The 13829-nt window shown below is 44.4% G+C and overlaps 1 protein-coding gene across 6 annotated transcripts in view; it reads right to left on the bottom strand.

The window, feature by feature from the left end:
* GBF1 (golgi brefeldin A resistant guanine nucleotide exchange factor 1) overlaps positions 1 to 13829 on the bottom strand; it is a 120898-nt gene that overhangs the window by 17210 nt on the left and 89859 nt on the right. For 4 of the 6 annotated variants that reach the window (XM_065923207.1, XM_065923209.1, XM_065923211.1 and 1 more), the window contains 10 exons: positions 13589 to 13720; positions 9032 to 9150; positions 8385 to 8493; positions 7816 to 7876; positions 6605 to 6659; positions 2739 to 2886; positions 2188 to 2411; positions 1493 to 1661; positions 859 to 1070; positions 412 to 510 (listed from right to left, as the gene is read on the bottom strand). In XM_065923207.1, the coding sequence (XP_065779279.1) occupies positions 412 to 510; positions 859 to 1070; positions 1493 to 1661; positions 2188 to 2411; positions 2739 to 2886; positions 6605 to 6659; positions 7816 to 7876; positions 8385 to 8493; positions 9032 to 9150; positions 13589 to 13720 (1328 nt within the window). The remainder of the gene's footprint in view (positions 1 to 411; positions 511 to 858; positions 1071 to 1492; positions 1662 to 2187; positions 2412 to 2738; positions 2887 to 6604; positions 6660 to 7815; positions 7877 to 8384; positions 8494 to 9031; positions 9151 to 13588; positions 13721 to 13829) is intronic. The other 2 variants (XM_065923208.1, XM_065923210.1) reach the window with 1 other exon arrangement.

Below are 13829 nucleotides of genomic sequence, written 5' to 3'. Positions count from 1 at the left end.
CTTCGTGCCTGATCCAAAACAAGTTGCCTATTGCCCTTTTTGTGCTCTGTGAGCCTGATCTGGTCCTATTCAGGGTTCCTTTTTGCAATTTTCTGGTGAATTCAGCTTGACCTGTCTGCTTGTGTTGCAAAAGAACTACAGGCAAAAGAGTTGTAGCCACTCACAGTGAGGTTACTTGCCAATTCTCACATTTGGGTTCTCCCATTTTAAAGCCAGGCAGATTTCTCTGGGCTCCTTTCAATTTGTCCATGAGACAGGTTAGCCAGTAAACCAAACTATGGAGGTTAAAAGCACTCTCCTCAGATGCCACTAAATCCCACCCCTGCAGCATGACAAAGCTGATCAAAATGAAGGTGCCGTACATCTTCCTATTTTTTTTCCCCCTTCCTTTTCCAAGTTCAAGAAACTCACCTCTAATTGGAACTTGAGATGCTCCCTCATGCTCTCAAAGAGTAGGAAGCATACCCGGAGGGAAGCAGCATAAAGGTTCAGTCGCTCTACGCTGAGTATCTGGACATCACAGTAGGACGGGCCATTAGGTTTCCGAACCTGACTTTGGCTCAACCAAGGGAAAAGCAGGAGAGCAAACTGTGGGAAGTTGCCACCAAGGGAACTCTATATCTGTGCTCTGAGGGAACTCTGTATCGAGCCAGTCCTATGTTTCCCCTTGGTTGCCAGCATCCCCCGGGAATTAATGGAGGCCTCTTGACTATGACTAGTGGTCAGTAGAGGAGGTAGGTTCTTTCCTGGGTCCTATACTCTTCATACAAATCAGCCAAACCTCCCTGTGTCCCTGGCCCTTAAGAGACCCTGAGAAAAAGCCAGGGGCTTGGTGCCCCTCTCGAAATCCAATCTTACCTGGAATAAGTGGCGGCACATCTCATCCTTGATGAGGCCCAAAAGGGTTTGGCACTGGGCTATGGGGGCGGACTCAAGAGCCACTGTGAGCAGATGCAGTCCCATGTGGATCATAACCTCTGAGTTGTGGCGGTCATGTGGGTTGGTGAGGGAGATGAGAAAGCGGAAGAGCTCACGGATGCAGGGAAGACCATAGGGGACCAAAGCTGTGCCTGGGAAAGGCCAGGAGGGAAGTGGGGCTGCTAAGAAACAACTGGCTCAATCACAGGACTAACCTGCCCTGTATTATACAGGCAATTTCAGATAAGTGATTCTCTTCCGAAAAAATAAAAAACAAGTTTTTTTCTAGGGCAATAGGGAGACTAGTCTCACTTACTGAAGGGAATCAGAATTGATGACCTTTCTGTTAGAAGTCTCAAGCTTCTATTCTTCCCTTTCACTTCCTATTGTTAACCAAACTCCCTCTCTGTGTAAGCTAGGGAAGAGCGCCATCCAACAGTCCTCTGGCTTGATTCCATTTCCTCACGAGAAAATGGCCTAGAACATTGCCAGAAGACACCCTGGATCTAGGATGGTTTAGGGTCAGACAACTTAGTGGATTGGATAGGGCAAGAGCCTGTCTGGGAGTACTCACCTTCTTTCTGAGAGGACTGTGTAAAACGCACGCCCCGGGGGTTGACGTAATCCATGTCGTGGACAGAGGCAGAGTCAGAGTGGTCAGCAGGGGATGTGCATTCCTCTAACACTTCAGGGATGGATTCCACAGATGCTGACTGGGCCTTTTCCACATGGGCCCCTTCCTGCTATGACCAGTCGTGGGGAGGATATAGGAAAAACGATGAGGCAAAAGCAACTTGGAACTTATTTCCCTTAAGTCTCTGTCCTTCAAGTGTCTCTAATGGACTGTGGGTACAGGGTCAGCTCAGTGGGCTATGAATCACTGCAAGATGGTTTAGGTGAAGATGAAGATGAAGGACTCAGAAGACATCACCTGAGGAAACACTGACCTATCGTGACTAGAACCCCATACCAACAGAGGACCCCAGGGGCTTGGGATTTAGATCATTAACATCCAGAAAAAGCCATAGCCAGCATCCTCACCTTTGCCAAGTACTGCCTGTATACACAACTTGAAAATCCTGGGAGCTACCCACCACATTGAGTCATGCTGTGTTTTTCCTAGGCAGCACAGCTAATTCTAGGAAACAGGGAAGAACCCCCACTGCCCCAACCTTCTTTTCAACCAAGGCCTGGATAAAGGAGCCAAGGGATCAAGCCAATTCCCACAGCAGAAGACTGCACAGGGATCTTTAGAAATCAAAGCCATACCTGCGGCTCAGGTTGCTCAGGAACCCCCAGCTCGCTGCTGCCAGGCTCTGCAACTGTGCTGTACCCTGGAGAGCCAGGCTGCTCCAGGTCAGTGAGGTCCTCTTTGGAAGTGGTCTGGGAGGAGAACTCCAGACCACTGTCAGTAGAGGGGCTGACCACTGCTGAGGCAGTTTCTGAACTTGCAGAGGAGATGGGAGTGGGTACATCAATGAAGGGCATGCCACCTGCCAAATAAAGTAAGTAAAGCTTAAAGAAAAGAGACTCTGGGAAACACTTACCCTCCATGGCACCGTTTGTTTGCTTGTTTTTCCCTTGACTGCATATGCTGGTCTCTAAAGTAGTCAGAGTTCCACTAGAAGGAGAACAACCTTAAGTCACTGCAGAATTGCTAAATGGTCACAGTTTGACCTGACCTGGAGTTTTTCCTTTTTGCTCTCTGCTGAAGGACCAAAGTGCCTCAGTTAGTTGGTCTTCACTGACACAATTCCTGAGAAAGGCAGGAGCTTTTCTTCTATCTATTCTAATCAGAAAAAGCAGCTCAAGTTACTCACCACTGAGGTTAGAGGATAAGGTGGTTCCACTGGAGGTGGGCTGCTCTGAACCTGGTAAGACTTTGGTCATATGACGTGGGGCCCGAGGAGATCTCTTCTGTTTCTTCCACTTAGATGAATCACTCATGCCTCCTGCTCTCATTTTCAGCTGGAAATATCATACCTCATTAGCACTGATATTCAAATTAAGATTCTATCCCTAGAAATCTCCCTTCTTTAGTCCTACTGGTCCCTAGAAAATAGCCTATACATCACATCTGTATCAAAGTAACAATCGAGACCATCAGAGCACAGTCCTAGTCCTCTAGCTGGCCTTCTACATTTGCCACTTTAAAGGTCAGCCTGGGAGCCTCCAAGTGGAAAGTGACACTCTGTTTTTAGGCTGGTCATTGTTAAGGTCAATCCTCACACATCACTCTGCTTCCTTGAATCCCAGGTGGCCATCCTGAGCCCTGTAGATGGTACCCGACCAATGTGCAGAAAGGGTAAGGGCAGGGGGTCCTTTGCCAGAAGCTTCAGATCTACAGGCCCTGGATCCCTGGGCTTTCCTCAACTACTTGCATAGAAGCCTTCGACTCCAAGTTTTTACCCAGGTATGAGAGCCTACTTCGTCCCAGCCAAATGCTTAGCTTTCCTATTACTTCATGAATTGGGCCTAGATCCTAACCACATCCCTCACTCTTGACTGTCTACATCAAATGGGTCAAAGGTTCATTCCTTGGAATTATGGAAGGAGTGGTATCCCAGCTGACTTGTGGAGTTAAGGATGAAAGGTCATGTCATGCTGCTGCTCTGGTACTCCCAATATCAGTATATAAATGAGCTCTCCTATCCTTCTCACTGTTGGTCTTTCTAGAAGCAACTTTATGCTTTCAGATGCTAAGACTACTGATTTTTTAGACTCTTGCTCTATTCCATTTCCCTCCCTCTTGCTGTATTTCTATCCCTCTTATAGCTTCCTTTTAGTCACAAAAGGAAACCTTTATCACCTGTTGACTACTTTAAGGTATAAATTTTCATGCATTTTTTTCCACCCTAAGTTCACAGCTACTTTGTTTAGGCCCATTTCATTTTCTTTATCCCGATGCCTTCTCAGTTATGGTTTAATCCAATCCCCCTTCAGTTATATCAAACTATTCCTAGACTGATGGACCATTCCTGGGATGGGCAACAGAAATTCTCTTCTAGGAACTATCAGCATGACTCTAAAGAGAGTAGAAACAATTTTTCTCTCTGCCTCTTTCTAAAGGCTGAATATACCCATGTTATCCTTGGCCTATTCAATTCCTTCTGCTATCTGAGGGATAGGCCCCCCTTCTTCCCCCAAGCCCTCCAGAATCTGGCTAACCTTTGATGCTTTGCTTAGAAACCACATAATTTTTTCTTCCCTACCCATATCTCCACCCATAAAGGAGAGAAGCCCAACAGATGAGCCCCACCTCCAGCTCTTAGTAACATAGCAACAGTCTAGCATTGGATTTACACTTTTTGTCCCTGCATCTCCAAAATGCCAGCAGTCATATGCCTAGAATAGAGCTTCAAGTGCTCTGAGTACTGGGATTCCTGTGGTAAGCAGGAACCAGGATGCTCCCTCTGGGAACCACTGAAGCTCATCTGGGTCAAGTTCATGGCAAAAGAAAGTTCTGGAGGTAAGAGTCAGTCAAACATGCAGATAGGCCAAAAGTCCGAGAGATCAATGAGGGAAAACAGGAACCTCCTGGCTTAAACTGGAAACTGTCACTGAGCTCCAAAAAACACTCACATCTGGCTTGACTTGTGTGAGATATCTTTTCTCTCCAGGTGGCTCCCCAATTTCAGGAATTCCAGGTAGTCCCACTTTCACTGAGAAGCCAGTCACTGAGATTCCTTCCCCCACTAGGATCATATCCCTTCTCCATCCTCTGCAAACGCAGCTTTAACCTGATTATTTCAATGGGTGTTCTCTGCCTCTTGGCTGGAGTAAGAGTTGAAAGGCTGCCAGTTCTTACAAGTGTCTCAGTCCTTTAAAAGTATAGCTGTGCTCCCTGTTCTAAGGTGGGGTGAAATTCTTCATCACCTTTTCCGTATAATTCTACTTCCAATGGACAATATAAGCTTTATTAAAAAAAAAAAAAAAAGGGCAGGTCCCAGCTTATTAAACATGGCAAAACGCAGGGCAGCTACTGAAGAGAGCTGCAACTTGAGACTAGGCAAGCACACAAATGAAACTTTGAGACAAAGAATGCAGAGAGAACACAGGCCTGTGTACTGTCAAGTGCACACACATACAGTTCTTTTCATCTTCAATGACCTGAATGTCCACAACTACACCTCTAGCATGCACACTCTTGTGATAGCTTAGATAGCCCACACTGCCTTCTCTCCTTCTCCTTCCTAAAGCAGGGATATAGGGATTAGAGTAATCTTTAGCTTGCATGTCTTCTAAGTTCCCCTACTTCTCAAGGACAGAGGGCCCCTGGCAGATCACAAAGTATTTCCAGTGTCCTGGGCTAACCTGGGACCTGGTTCCTTTTCATCCATCTATAGTCCTAAAGCTTAGAATGACTCCTTTAATGGTAAGGTAACCAAGAAAAAAAAGACCTCAACCAGACAGACTACCCTTTCCCTCAAAACCAAGTTCAATTATCCAGCTAGAATCAAGTACTGTGCTTAAGCTTTCTAATGCCAGCTCTGAGACAGAGAGAGGGTAGAAAAGTGAAGGGTCTTGTTTGACGGTCCCTCATAGTTCCCCCAGAAATGGTAGATATTAAGCCTCCTCACAAGATGTCAGCAGGACCCAGGCTCTCTATCTAGGCTCACTACACAATGTGTTACCAGTTCAAGGCTTCCTTCTGCCTCCAGGCAGCCAGATGCCCCATGAAAATTCCCAACACTGCAAAGTTACAAACACAAGCAGCTCTTCCAAAGCCGTGCTGTATTACTAGGGAGGGGTATATTGTGCTCTACACAGAGAACATGGGACCCAGATGTTACACATAAAAAATAAACATTTAAATAAATAAATTAAAAGGGGGTAAGGAGAGGGAGAGGGAGAGAGACCTTGAGGTTCTTAAAGAGTAGTACCCTCTCTAACTGGTTCAGGGCTTTGGTCTGCTCCCCACTACTTAGCTCCAGTTTGTTGAGGAGACATGGAGAAATCTGTGAAAGACAGGCAAACGAACGATTTAAACAGAGTGAAATAAACTCAGACACAAGCCAACAGGATACAGGGCAGGAATGGGGATGGATGGCAGGGGAAATGGGAAGGTCAGGTTCATGCACCAAACAGCCAAGGGTCATCTTCAAGGGCAGAACCTCTTAGGACTGCAAGCAGAATCCTCATCAGAGACCTGTGAAGTCCAGGGCTTCAGTTTAAGATAGAAAGAGGCCATTCTTGTGAACACCATTCTTCTCCTAGCAGTTTGAGAACCTTCTGTTCCGGAGTCAGACTTGATTTATCTTGTCAGAGGCTAGCCCAAGCATGAGCCCAGTCTAATCCAGTATCAGGGGATTTTAGGTATGGCCTCTCTAGGCTTCCTATCAGCTGACAAGACTGGGCCCTGAGGGGATGGCTGGACTTTCACCTTTATCAGCATACATTTTTTGCCCAGCCTGATGGGCCTCACCCAGTTTCCATGAAGGACTGGCTCACTAGCTTATATGGTGGGTCAACAAAGATAGGCTAGAAAGGAAAGGCTGGGGAAGGAGAGGTACTTGGGAAAGAGGTACCTGGAAAATTTCTTGGTAAAGGAGTGATAACTATTTCTAGATTCCAAGCAAACCTGTCTAGGCAAAAGCATACTTTTGCTAAGCAAGGGTATCCAGGAAAATCCCGATAGCACAGAAGCTGGGAGATTGAAGTTTGGGTGAAGGATAGCAGGTCATACCTTTTTCATGTTGGTCCCCATATAGTTCTTGGGTTCTTCTTTAAACTGAGGTAACCTGTGAGATAAGAAAATCCCATGGACTGTAATTAGGGATAATAACAAATATTCCCCTTCATGCCAGCCACAGCCCAGACAGCCCAGAGTCAGAGTCTCTTAGGAAAAGCTAGAAAAAGAAACAGGCTAATTTCACCCTTTTCAGAGCTTCATAGAAGGGCCACAGAAACTGAGGAACGTGGAACACAGACACATTCTAAAAAAGAAGGTAGTTGTCATGAGGGAAAGGTGACTAAGTACCCCTGGAGTGCAGAGGCTCTTTTCATCTTTAAACTGATACTTTCCTGCTTGTATTCACCTAGAAGATATTGCTGAAAGTCATGATATGGGGAGAGAGTAGTCTATTAAAACCCCAGGAGACTGGGCATAGGGTCAGAAGTGAAAGGCAGATGAAGTTTTGAAACCAGTAAATTCGAACCTGGGAAGTAGGAAACAATTAGCAGCAGGGTCCAGAGGCAAATCTAGTCTGTGAGTAATAAGGATTATTATTTATAGATTTGAGAGCAGAAATAAATCCCAGGGGGAAGTGTGTGTGTGTTTTAACAGACTATTTAAAAAAGCAATCTTAGTTTCACAGTACACTGATCTCCCATATAACCCTTACTCCCCTACAAGCATAACCTCCTCCATCATCAATATCCCTTAGGGGAAGCTGTAACACGCTCGCCTCAGGGCTAAGTTGAGGGCCTTGATGAGGGTAACCAACGGTTTTGGATTGCAGGGATGCAGGACTTCCAGTGTTCAAATGGGGCCAGTCAGGCAAACCAGGATTGTTGGTTACCCTAGCCTTGGTCCTTCCTCACAGAAACTGGACTGAGTTCTGGGAGCTCAGCAACCTGCCCCAGGCTCCCTTGAATTTAGCTTCCTCTCTGGGTTTCCTTTCCCAGCTGCTACCTGCACAGAAGCTGACACAAGTTTGGGAAGAAGCTCTGTCAGCCTAGATCAAATAACCCTCTGATTCCCTCTGAGACCAAGCCAGCTCCCTTCTCCTTCTCCCTTGCATGGTAACCCTGGGCCCAGAGAGCTACTTCCATCCACAATCTCAGTAGCCTCTGATGTGACTGTGGGGTTGGCCAGGTCCCTGAAGTGGTTGTGTGGAAGCAGGCAGGCTCAAGAGGCCTGGGCAGCCGGGCTGAAGCAAACAGCAGCAGGTTTACCTTGTGAAGAGCAGCTGCACCATGTCTACGAGAGTGTGCTCTGCGGATTTTCTCAATAACTCTGCACAGGCAAAAACAAATAACACAGGTGTCATTACTTGCTGTGCTATTATCAGGAGGCTTCTCAGAGCAGACTCCCCTCCAAACCTTGTTTACTAAGGATTATACCAAACTTATTAAAACCAGCTCCAGCTTAGCTTGGCAGCCATAACTTCACCTATCCACTAGATGGCACTACTGAGTCAGGAAAAAAAGGCACAAGGACATGTTCTCAGGGGTTGCAGGCTGGTGTCAATCCCAGAAACCTCAAGGGAAGGAGATCTGGTTCTGGGCTCAGTAAGTCTGCGATCTAGCCCAATTCCTGCCCTGGCACAAAGAGTTAAGGTCTCTTCTAGCCACACAACAAATTGTCAAGTACAGAGACTTCAAGATCCCTATGGTTCCACAAGGTAGGTGATGGAGAAGTCATGAGTTTTCTATCTCTCTGGGGTTCAGAGACAGTATCCTATATTCATACTCACAGATACTGCCCCTAGGAATGATGAAGGGCCCAGTATTCAAGCACCTACCACTGAGCCTCATTTCAAAGCAGATCCGGAAGCAAGACTGCATAATCTCACACACAGATTCATTGGTTAGGTGAGCACCTACTGGGGTCAGCAACAGAGTCCGCAGTACCTAGCAGAAAGAAAAAGGAGACACTAAGATAAACAAGGCAGGCTGGGTGAAGAAGGGTGTACATGAAGGGGGAGAAAGTGCCTCCTGTTTCTCTAGTCTTCTATGGAAGCACTCAGGGGTGAGAAAGAGGTTAGCAAGAAAGCTGACCTTGCTTCGGCTTGGTGCTGGTGGTCAAATCTCCCAGGAGCTTATCTTAGGAGCTGTGTCTTTATGTTATTTGACCCCGACATAGTGCAGCACTCATTTCTGCCCTAGCCCACAAACCCAACGGATGGATGGCACAGATATAGTCTGCCAGAGGTCCAAGTGTATTCAGGGTTCCAGTTATTTGATATCAATATCAAATTTAAAGCTTTTTATTATTTTCCTTAGAAAAAGCTTTTACTTTGGGTATGGAGCAGCCTGTTTGGAAACAAAGTAGCTCTCTAAGCCTCAGTGGAGTCAAAACACAGCTTCACATTGCTGGCAGGCTCCCGTAAGTAGAGTCGAAGGCACCAGCTCCTGGCCATTAGCCTAACTGCTGTCCCCCTCCATTTACCTGAAGGATTTTCATCAGGACAACCTCATCGCTGGCAGGATCTGTGCCCACAAAACGGGCATGGGTGACAGCATCTGCCATGTTCTCCATGCCCTCTGCTGTGCCCTCATGGGTGGGATCTGCTCCAGCAAAGAAAAAAAAAAAAGAAAGGATATGAAGAGGAGAGAGAAAAAGTCAAGACGTCCTGTGTAGGGTCTATTTTGAAAGACTTTAGTTTTCTCCTCTTCAATTCTCTAACCCATGGCTCCTTGAATTACCTGAGAGTTTTTGCCCATAATTGGCTGATATATGTTGTGCCCATCTCAGCACAAATGCTACTGGGTAAAAGTGGTTCTCAACCATATATAGAATCATCTGGAGGGCTTGTAAAAAATAAAAATTGCTGGTCCACACCCCAAATTTTTGATTTAGTAGGTTTAGCATGGGGCCTGAGAATCTGCATTTCTAACAAGATTCCAGGTAAAGTTAATGCTGCTGGTCAGGGGACCACACTTGGGAATCACTGCTGTAATGCTACTCACTTGACAGAGGAAGGACCTGGAAACTTGAGGTTTTGGCCCAGAAGTGCCTGGGAGGGCCAGAGCTTTGAATACCAAGGTTATAGCCTTTCTCTTTTCATGTGTTCTCTTTCAACACATCTCTCTATCTGACTGCTTTTGGAATGCAGTATTCAGGTGCAACTGAGGTAGGGGAGTAGAGGTAAAAAATGGACAGTCACTGTTGCCAATATGCAGATCTGGGTGCCCATTAGAGCAAATCAGAGAGCACTTCCTGCTTATTAAAAACAGTATGTCATGAACAAGAATCCTTAACTAAAGATTAAGGAGTGATCGGGGACAAACTGAAGAGGACTGGAGGCTAGCTAACTGGGAAGCAGGAGGGAGGAAGACCTTAAACTGTGAATAAGAGGGGAGATGCCAGCTCTGACAACCAGCACTGGGGTAGAAGCTAACACAAATGTTGCCAAGGAGGAAACTGCTCCCATTCATGATTTAAATACCCATAAGGAGTAGACAAAGAAGTGACCTCCATCAAGGCTTACAAGGGTCCTCCAGAACAGCCTGGATTGTTCTTGGGGGGCACAAGTAGAAAAAAACAAAGATGGGAATATGACAAAAACTTTGTGAGTGACAGATAAAAATGCTCTAGAGGTGACATGGTATAAGGTAAGAAAACCTCCTAGTTTTTAAGTGTAGGAATTAGAAGAAATTCTCACTATTCTCTTTCCTTGTACTTGAAAATAATGGAGTTCCTGAATTTGAAGCTCAGGGGATGGCTGAGAAACAAGAATATTTCTCTTGCAACAATGAGTCAGAACACTTTCATCAATTGTGAGTGGTTTTCATTTTTCTCTTCTGTCCTGGTTAGTCTCTGATACCTGGTCAAAGACTCTCATTGTCCTATTTACTTCATGCCTCTACTCAGCATCATGAATGGCTACTTTAGAGGTCATGCAGAAGGAAGCCAATTTCATGATGCTATATAGTAGAGGAAGTGACCCAGCTCCTCCTATTACCCAACCCTCCATGTTTCTCCCAATCAATACAGAAAATCCTATAGTTTCAAGGCAGTTGCCTGAGTCCTCTCGCACAGTCCTGCTGGGCAGAGTCCACAGAAGGACCTTTCCTTGCTCAGAAAATCCAGGGCCTTCGTGTTGCTGTGTGGGTGTTTCAGAGCTCCTAGTGAATGGCAGCCTTGCTCTCACCTCACAAACTTCTGGGGGTTTATTTCTTCCCCTCTTTCGGTAACCTCCCTAGTTAAAGTGGTTTAAGCTCTATTGATCTTTTTGTAACTCTTATCCTCTGAGCTTGAATGAAGTAGCAAACTTAATTTTCTAAAAAGGCAAGAACAAAAAAAATTTTTTTTAATTTGAAAAAATAAATAAAAAGGCAAGTACAAGTGACAGGTCCTTAGAACCACAGGCAGAGCCTCACAAGTCAGGCAATCAGAAGCACAAATCCTGACCTGGCAGCTGTGTGGGGCCAAATAAAAGGCTGGTCTTTGGAGTAGGATCTAAAATAATCCTAGAAGCCTTCATCACAGGATTGAGAGATGGAGGGCAGTTCCTTCAACAAGAGCAGCCTAAACAAAAGACTGGCTCACTTAACAGACCTTATCTTCCCCAGGACCCCTTCTCTAGAACACCCTCCTTTCCTGGCCACCCTGGAGAAGACCGCAGGAAATCTGCCAGTCTCATCTCCTTTGCCTTCTGGCTTTCAGACACTGCTTCCTGTTCCTTTTCTCATGCCCACTGCAATCACCACCTCCAGCATTCTCTTTTCCCACCACAGGAAACTCCAGTGACCAGCTGGCCTGAGGTCTCCAATGACCAGCTTGTCTGCCAAGCCAAGAAAGGCGAGAGAGTAACGCTGACAAAAGAGCAGAGGGAAAAGGCACAGGGCAGCTCCTGAAGGCCATGAAGAGAGATGACCTGCAGGTGGTGCTCAGGGCAAGGTTCTAGGTAGTTAGGCCTGCTTTTTGCTTAGGTTAAGTATGAAGCTAGGACCAGGGTGCCTGGAGAAGCTGATGCCCCTATTCAGAACCTAGCTGGCACCAGCATATTTGCTCCCAATCCTGAATGCTTCAACTAAACAAATCCAATTTTCTAGAAAAGACAAAAGGTTTTCTTGCCTTGAACTGAAGGTCATTTCCCTTTCTTGCTAGCTACCTGAGCTTCCACTTTTCCTGCCTCCCTACTTAGAAACAAGGACAGCTGCCTGTGTTCTATGTTCCTCACCACTACACATGGGCAGGCAATATGAGAAAAAGAATTCAGGATTTTGAGTGACAAAATCAACTAAAAAGAAATTAAAAAAATACACCATAAACAAATTCAGAGATAAACAATAGACTGGATAAAATATTTGGACTAGATTGAGAGAAACTTGTAACACTATGATAGACAATGGGTTAATATCCTCACTATACAAAGAACTCCTACAAACTGATAAGAAAAACAAAGACAATTCAATAAAGGAGAAGCCATTCAAATTTCAAGTACAGGAATCTGTCATACAAAAGGAAATTTTATAATAAAGCTATGTAAACAAGGAAGCTTATTTCAGCATTATTGATAATGGCTCAAAATAAGAAACAATTTGAGCTTCCCTGGTGGGCGAGTGGTTAAGAATTGCCTGTCAATGCACGGGAAATGAATTTGATCCCTGGTCTGGTCCACATGCCCCTAAGCAACTAAGCCTGTGTGCCACAACTACTAAGCCAGCGTGCCCATGTGTCTAGAGCTTCTGCTCCCCAACAAGAGAAGCCATCACAATGAAAAGCTGGTGCACCACAACAGAGAGTAGCCTGGGCTCACCACAACTAGAGAAAGCCCACGTGCAGCAAGGAAGACCCAGCACAGCCAAAAATAAATAAATCTTTTCTAAGAAAAAAAAAAAACCAGAAACAACCTAAATATTAAATATTGTCCAATAAGAGAATGATTGAGTGAACTGTGTTATATCTATACTATAGAAATTATACAGCTACCAAAAAGAAAAAAATCTTACCAGGGACTAAGGGGCAGGGGAAATGGTGTGTTATTGCTTAATGGTTAGAATTTCTTGTCTGGTATGATGAAAAAGTTTGAGAAACAGATGGTGGGGATGGCATGGCTGTACAACACTGTGAATGTAGTTAACGCCACTGAATTATATACTTTAAAATGGCAAATTTTATATTATGTATATTTTATTACAATAAAAAAAGAACGTACAAACTTCCAGTTACAAGATTAATAAGTTCTGGGGAAGTAGTGTACAGCATGATGACTGTAGTTAACAATGCTGTATTGTATGTTTGAAAGCTGCTGAGACAACAGATCTTAAAAGTTCTCATCACACACAAAAAAATGTTACTATGTGAGGTGATGGACTTAACAAAGTATGGTAATCATTTTGCAACATATGCATATATCAAATCATTATACTGTCCATCTTAAACTAATACAATGTTATACATCAATTTTATCAATAAAATCTGAGGGAAAAGAATAAATCAGATAGATAATTATATTATGTACACTTTTAATACTATTAAATGAGAAAAAAATTTAGCACATAATTCTTTTTTTATTTCTTTTTAAAAAGAAGTAGAACTTTATATATATTTATATACATGTATGGAAAGGTATAGAAAGATTCAAACCTTCCTGTTAACATCATTTACCTAAAGAAGGATGAGGAACATTGACAGAGACCATTAATTTTTCTTGTAGTCACCTCTTTATTATTTATCTTCTTAAAATAATCATACATTATATTTGAAAAATAAAGATAAACTAAAATCAAACCTCCAAGGGCATCATATCCTTAACTGCCTTCGAAGCACAAAGAAATCAGTAGTCCCAAGGAAACCTCCTCTCACTCCCCACTCTGTACAACCTCAATCAATTAGTGTGATGAGTAACTAAAAAACAATCCTATTTCTTTCCTACAAGGAAACAGATAGCTGGGGAAAACTTTCCAGCATCACCAGCTCATTGCCTAAAGCCTGACCACCCTGGGAAAGGCAAAGAACTGAAAGAGTGTGGTCACTCAAAAAAGCCCGAGTGCTTACCTATGAGCGCATAGGATAGGAACTTGTTGACAGAGGTGAGTGCAAGTCCAGTTATAGGGCCAGTGGTATCTTCAGAGCGAATTACTTCCAGAAATGGACGAAGGAACACATTGGGCTCAATTTCTGAGAGTTCTGTAAGAAAAGAAATGAGCATGAGGAGGTGCCATCTTGCAAGAAACTAAACATAGAAAAAGCCCATTTTGTCTGTGCTGTGAGGCAAAGTTCTTAGTTGCTGGGACCA

Source organism: Muntiacus reevesi, chromosome 2 (genome assembly GCF_963930625.1).
Source record: "Muntiacus reevesi chromosome 2, mMunRee1.1, whole genome shotgun sequence".
Taxonomy (NCBI): Eukaryota; Metazoa; Chordata; class Mammalia; order Artiodactyla; family Cervidae; genus Muntiacus; species Muntiacus reevesi.
Note: the sequence above shows the minus strand (reverse complement) of the source record. Positions and strands in the feature narration are given on the sequence as shown.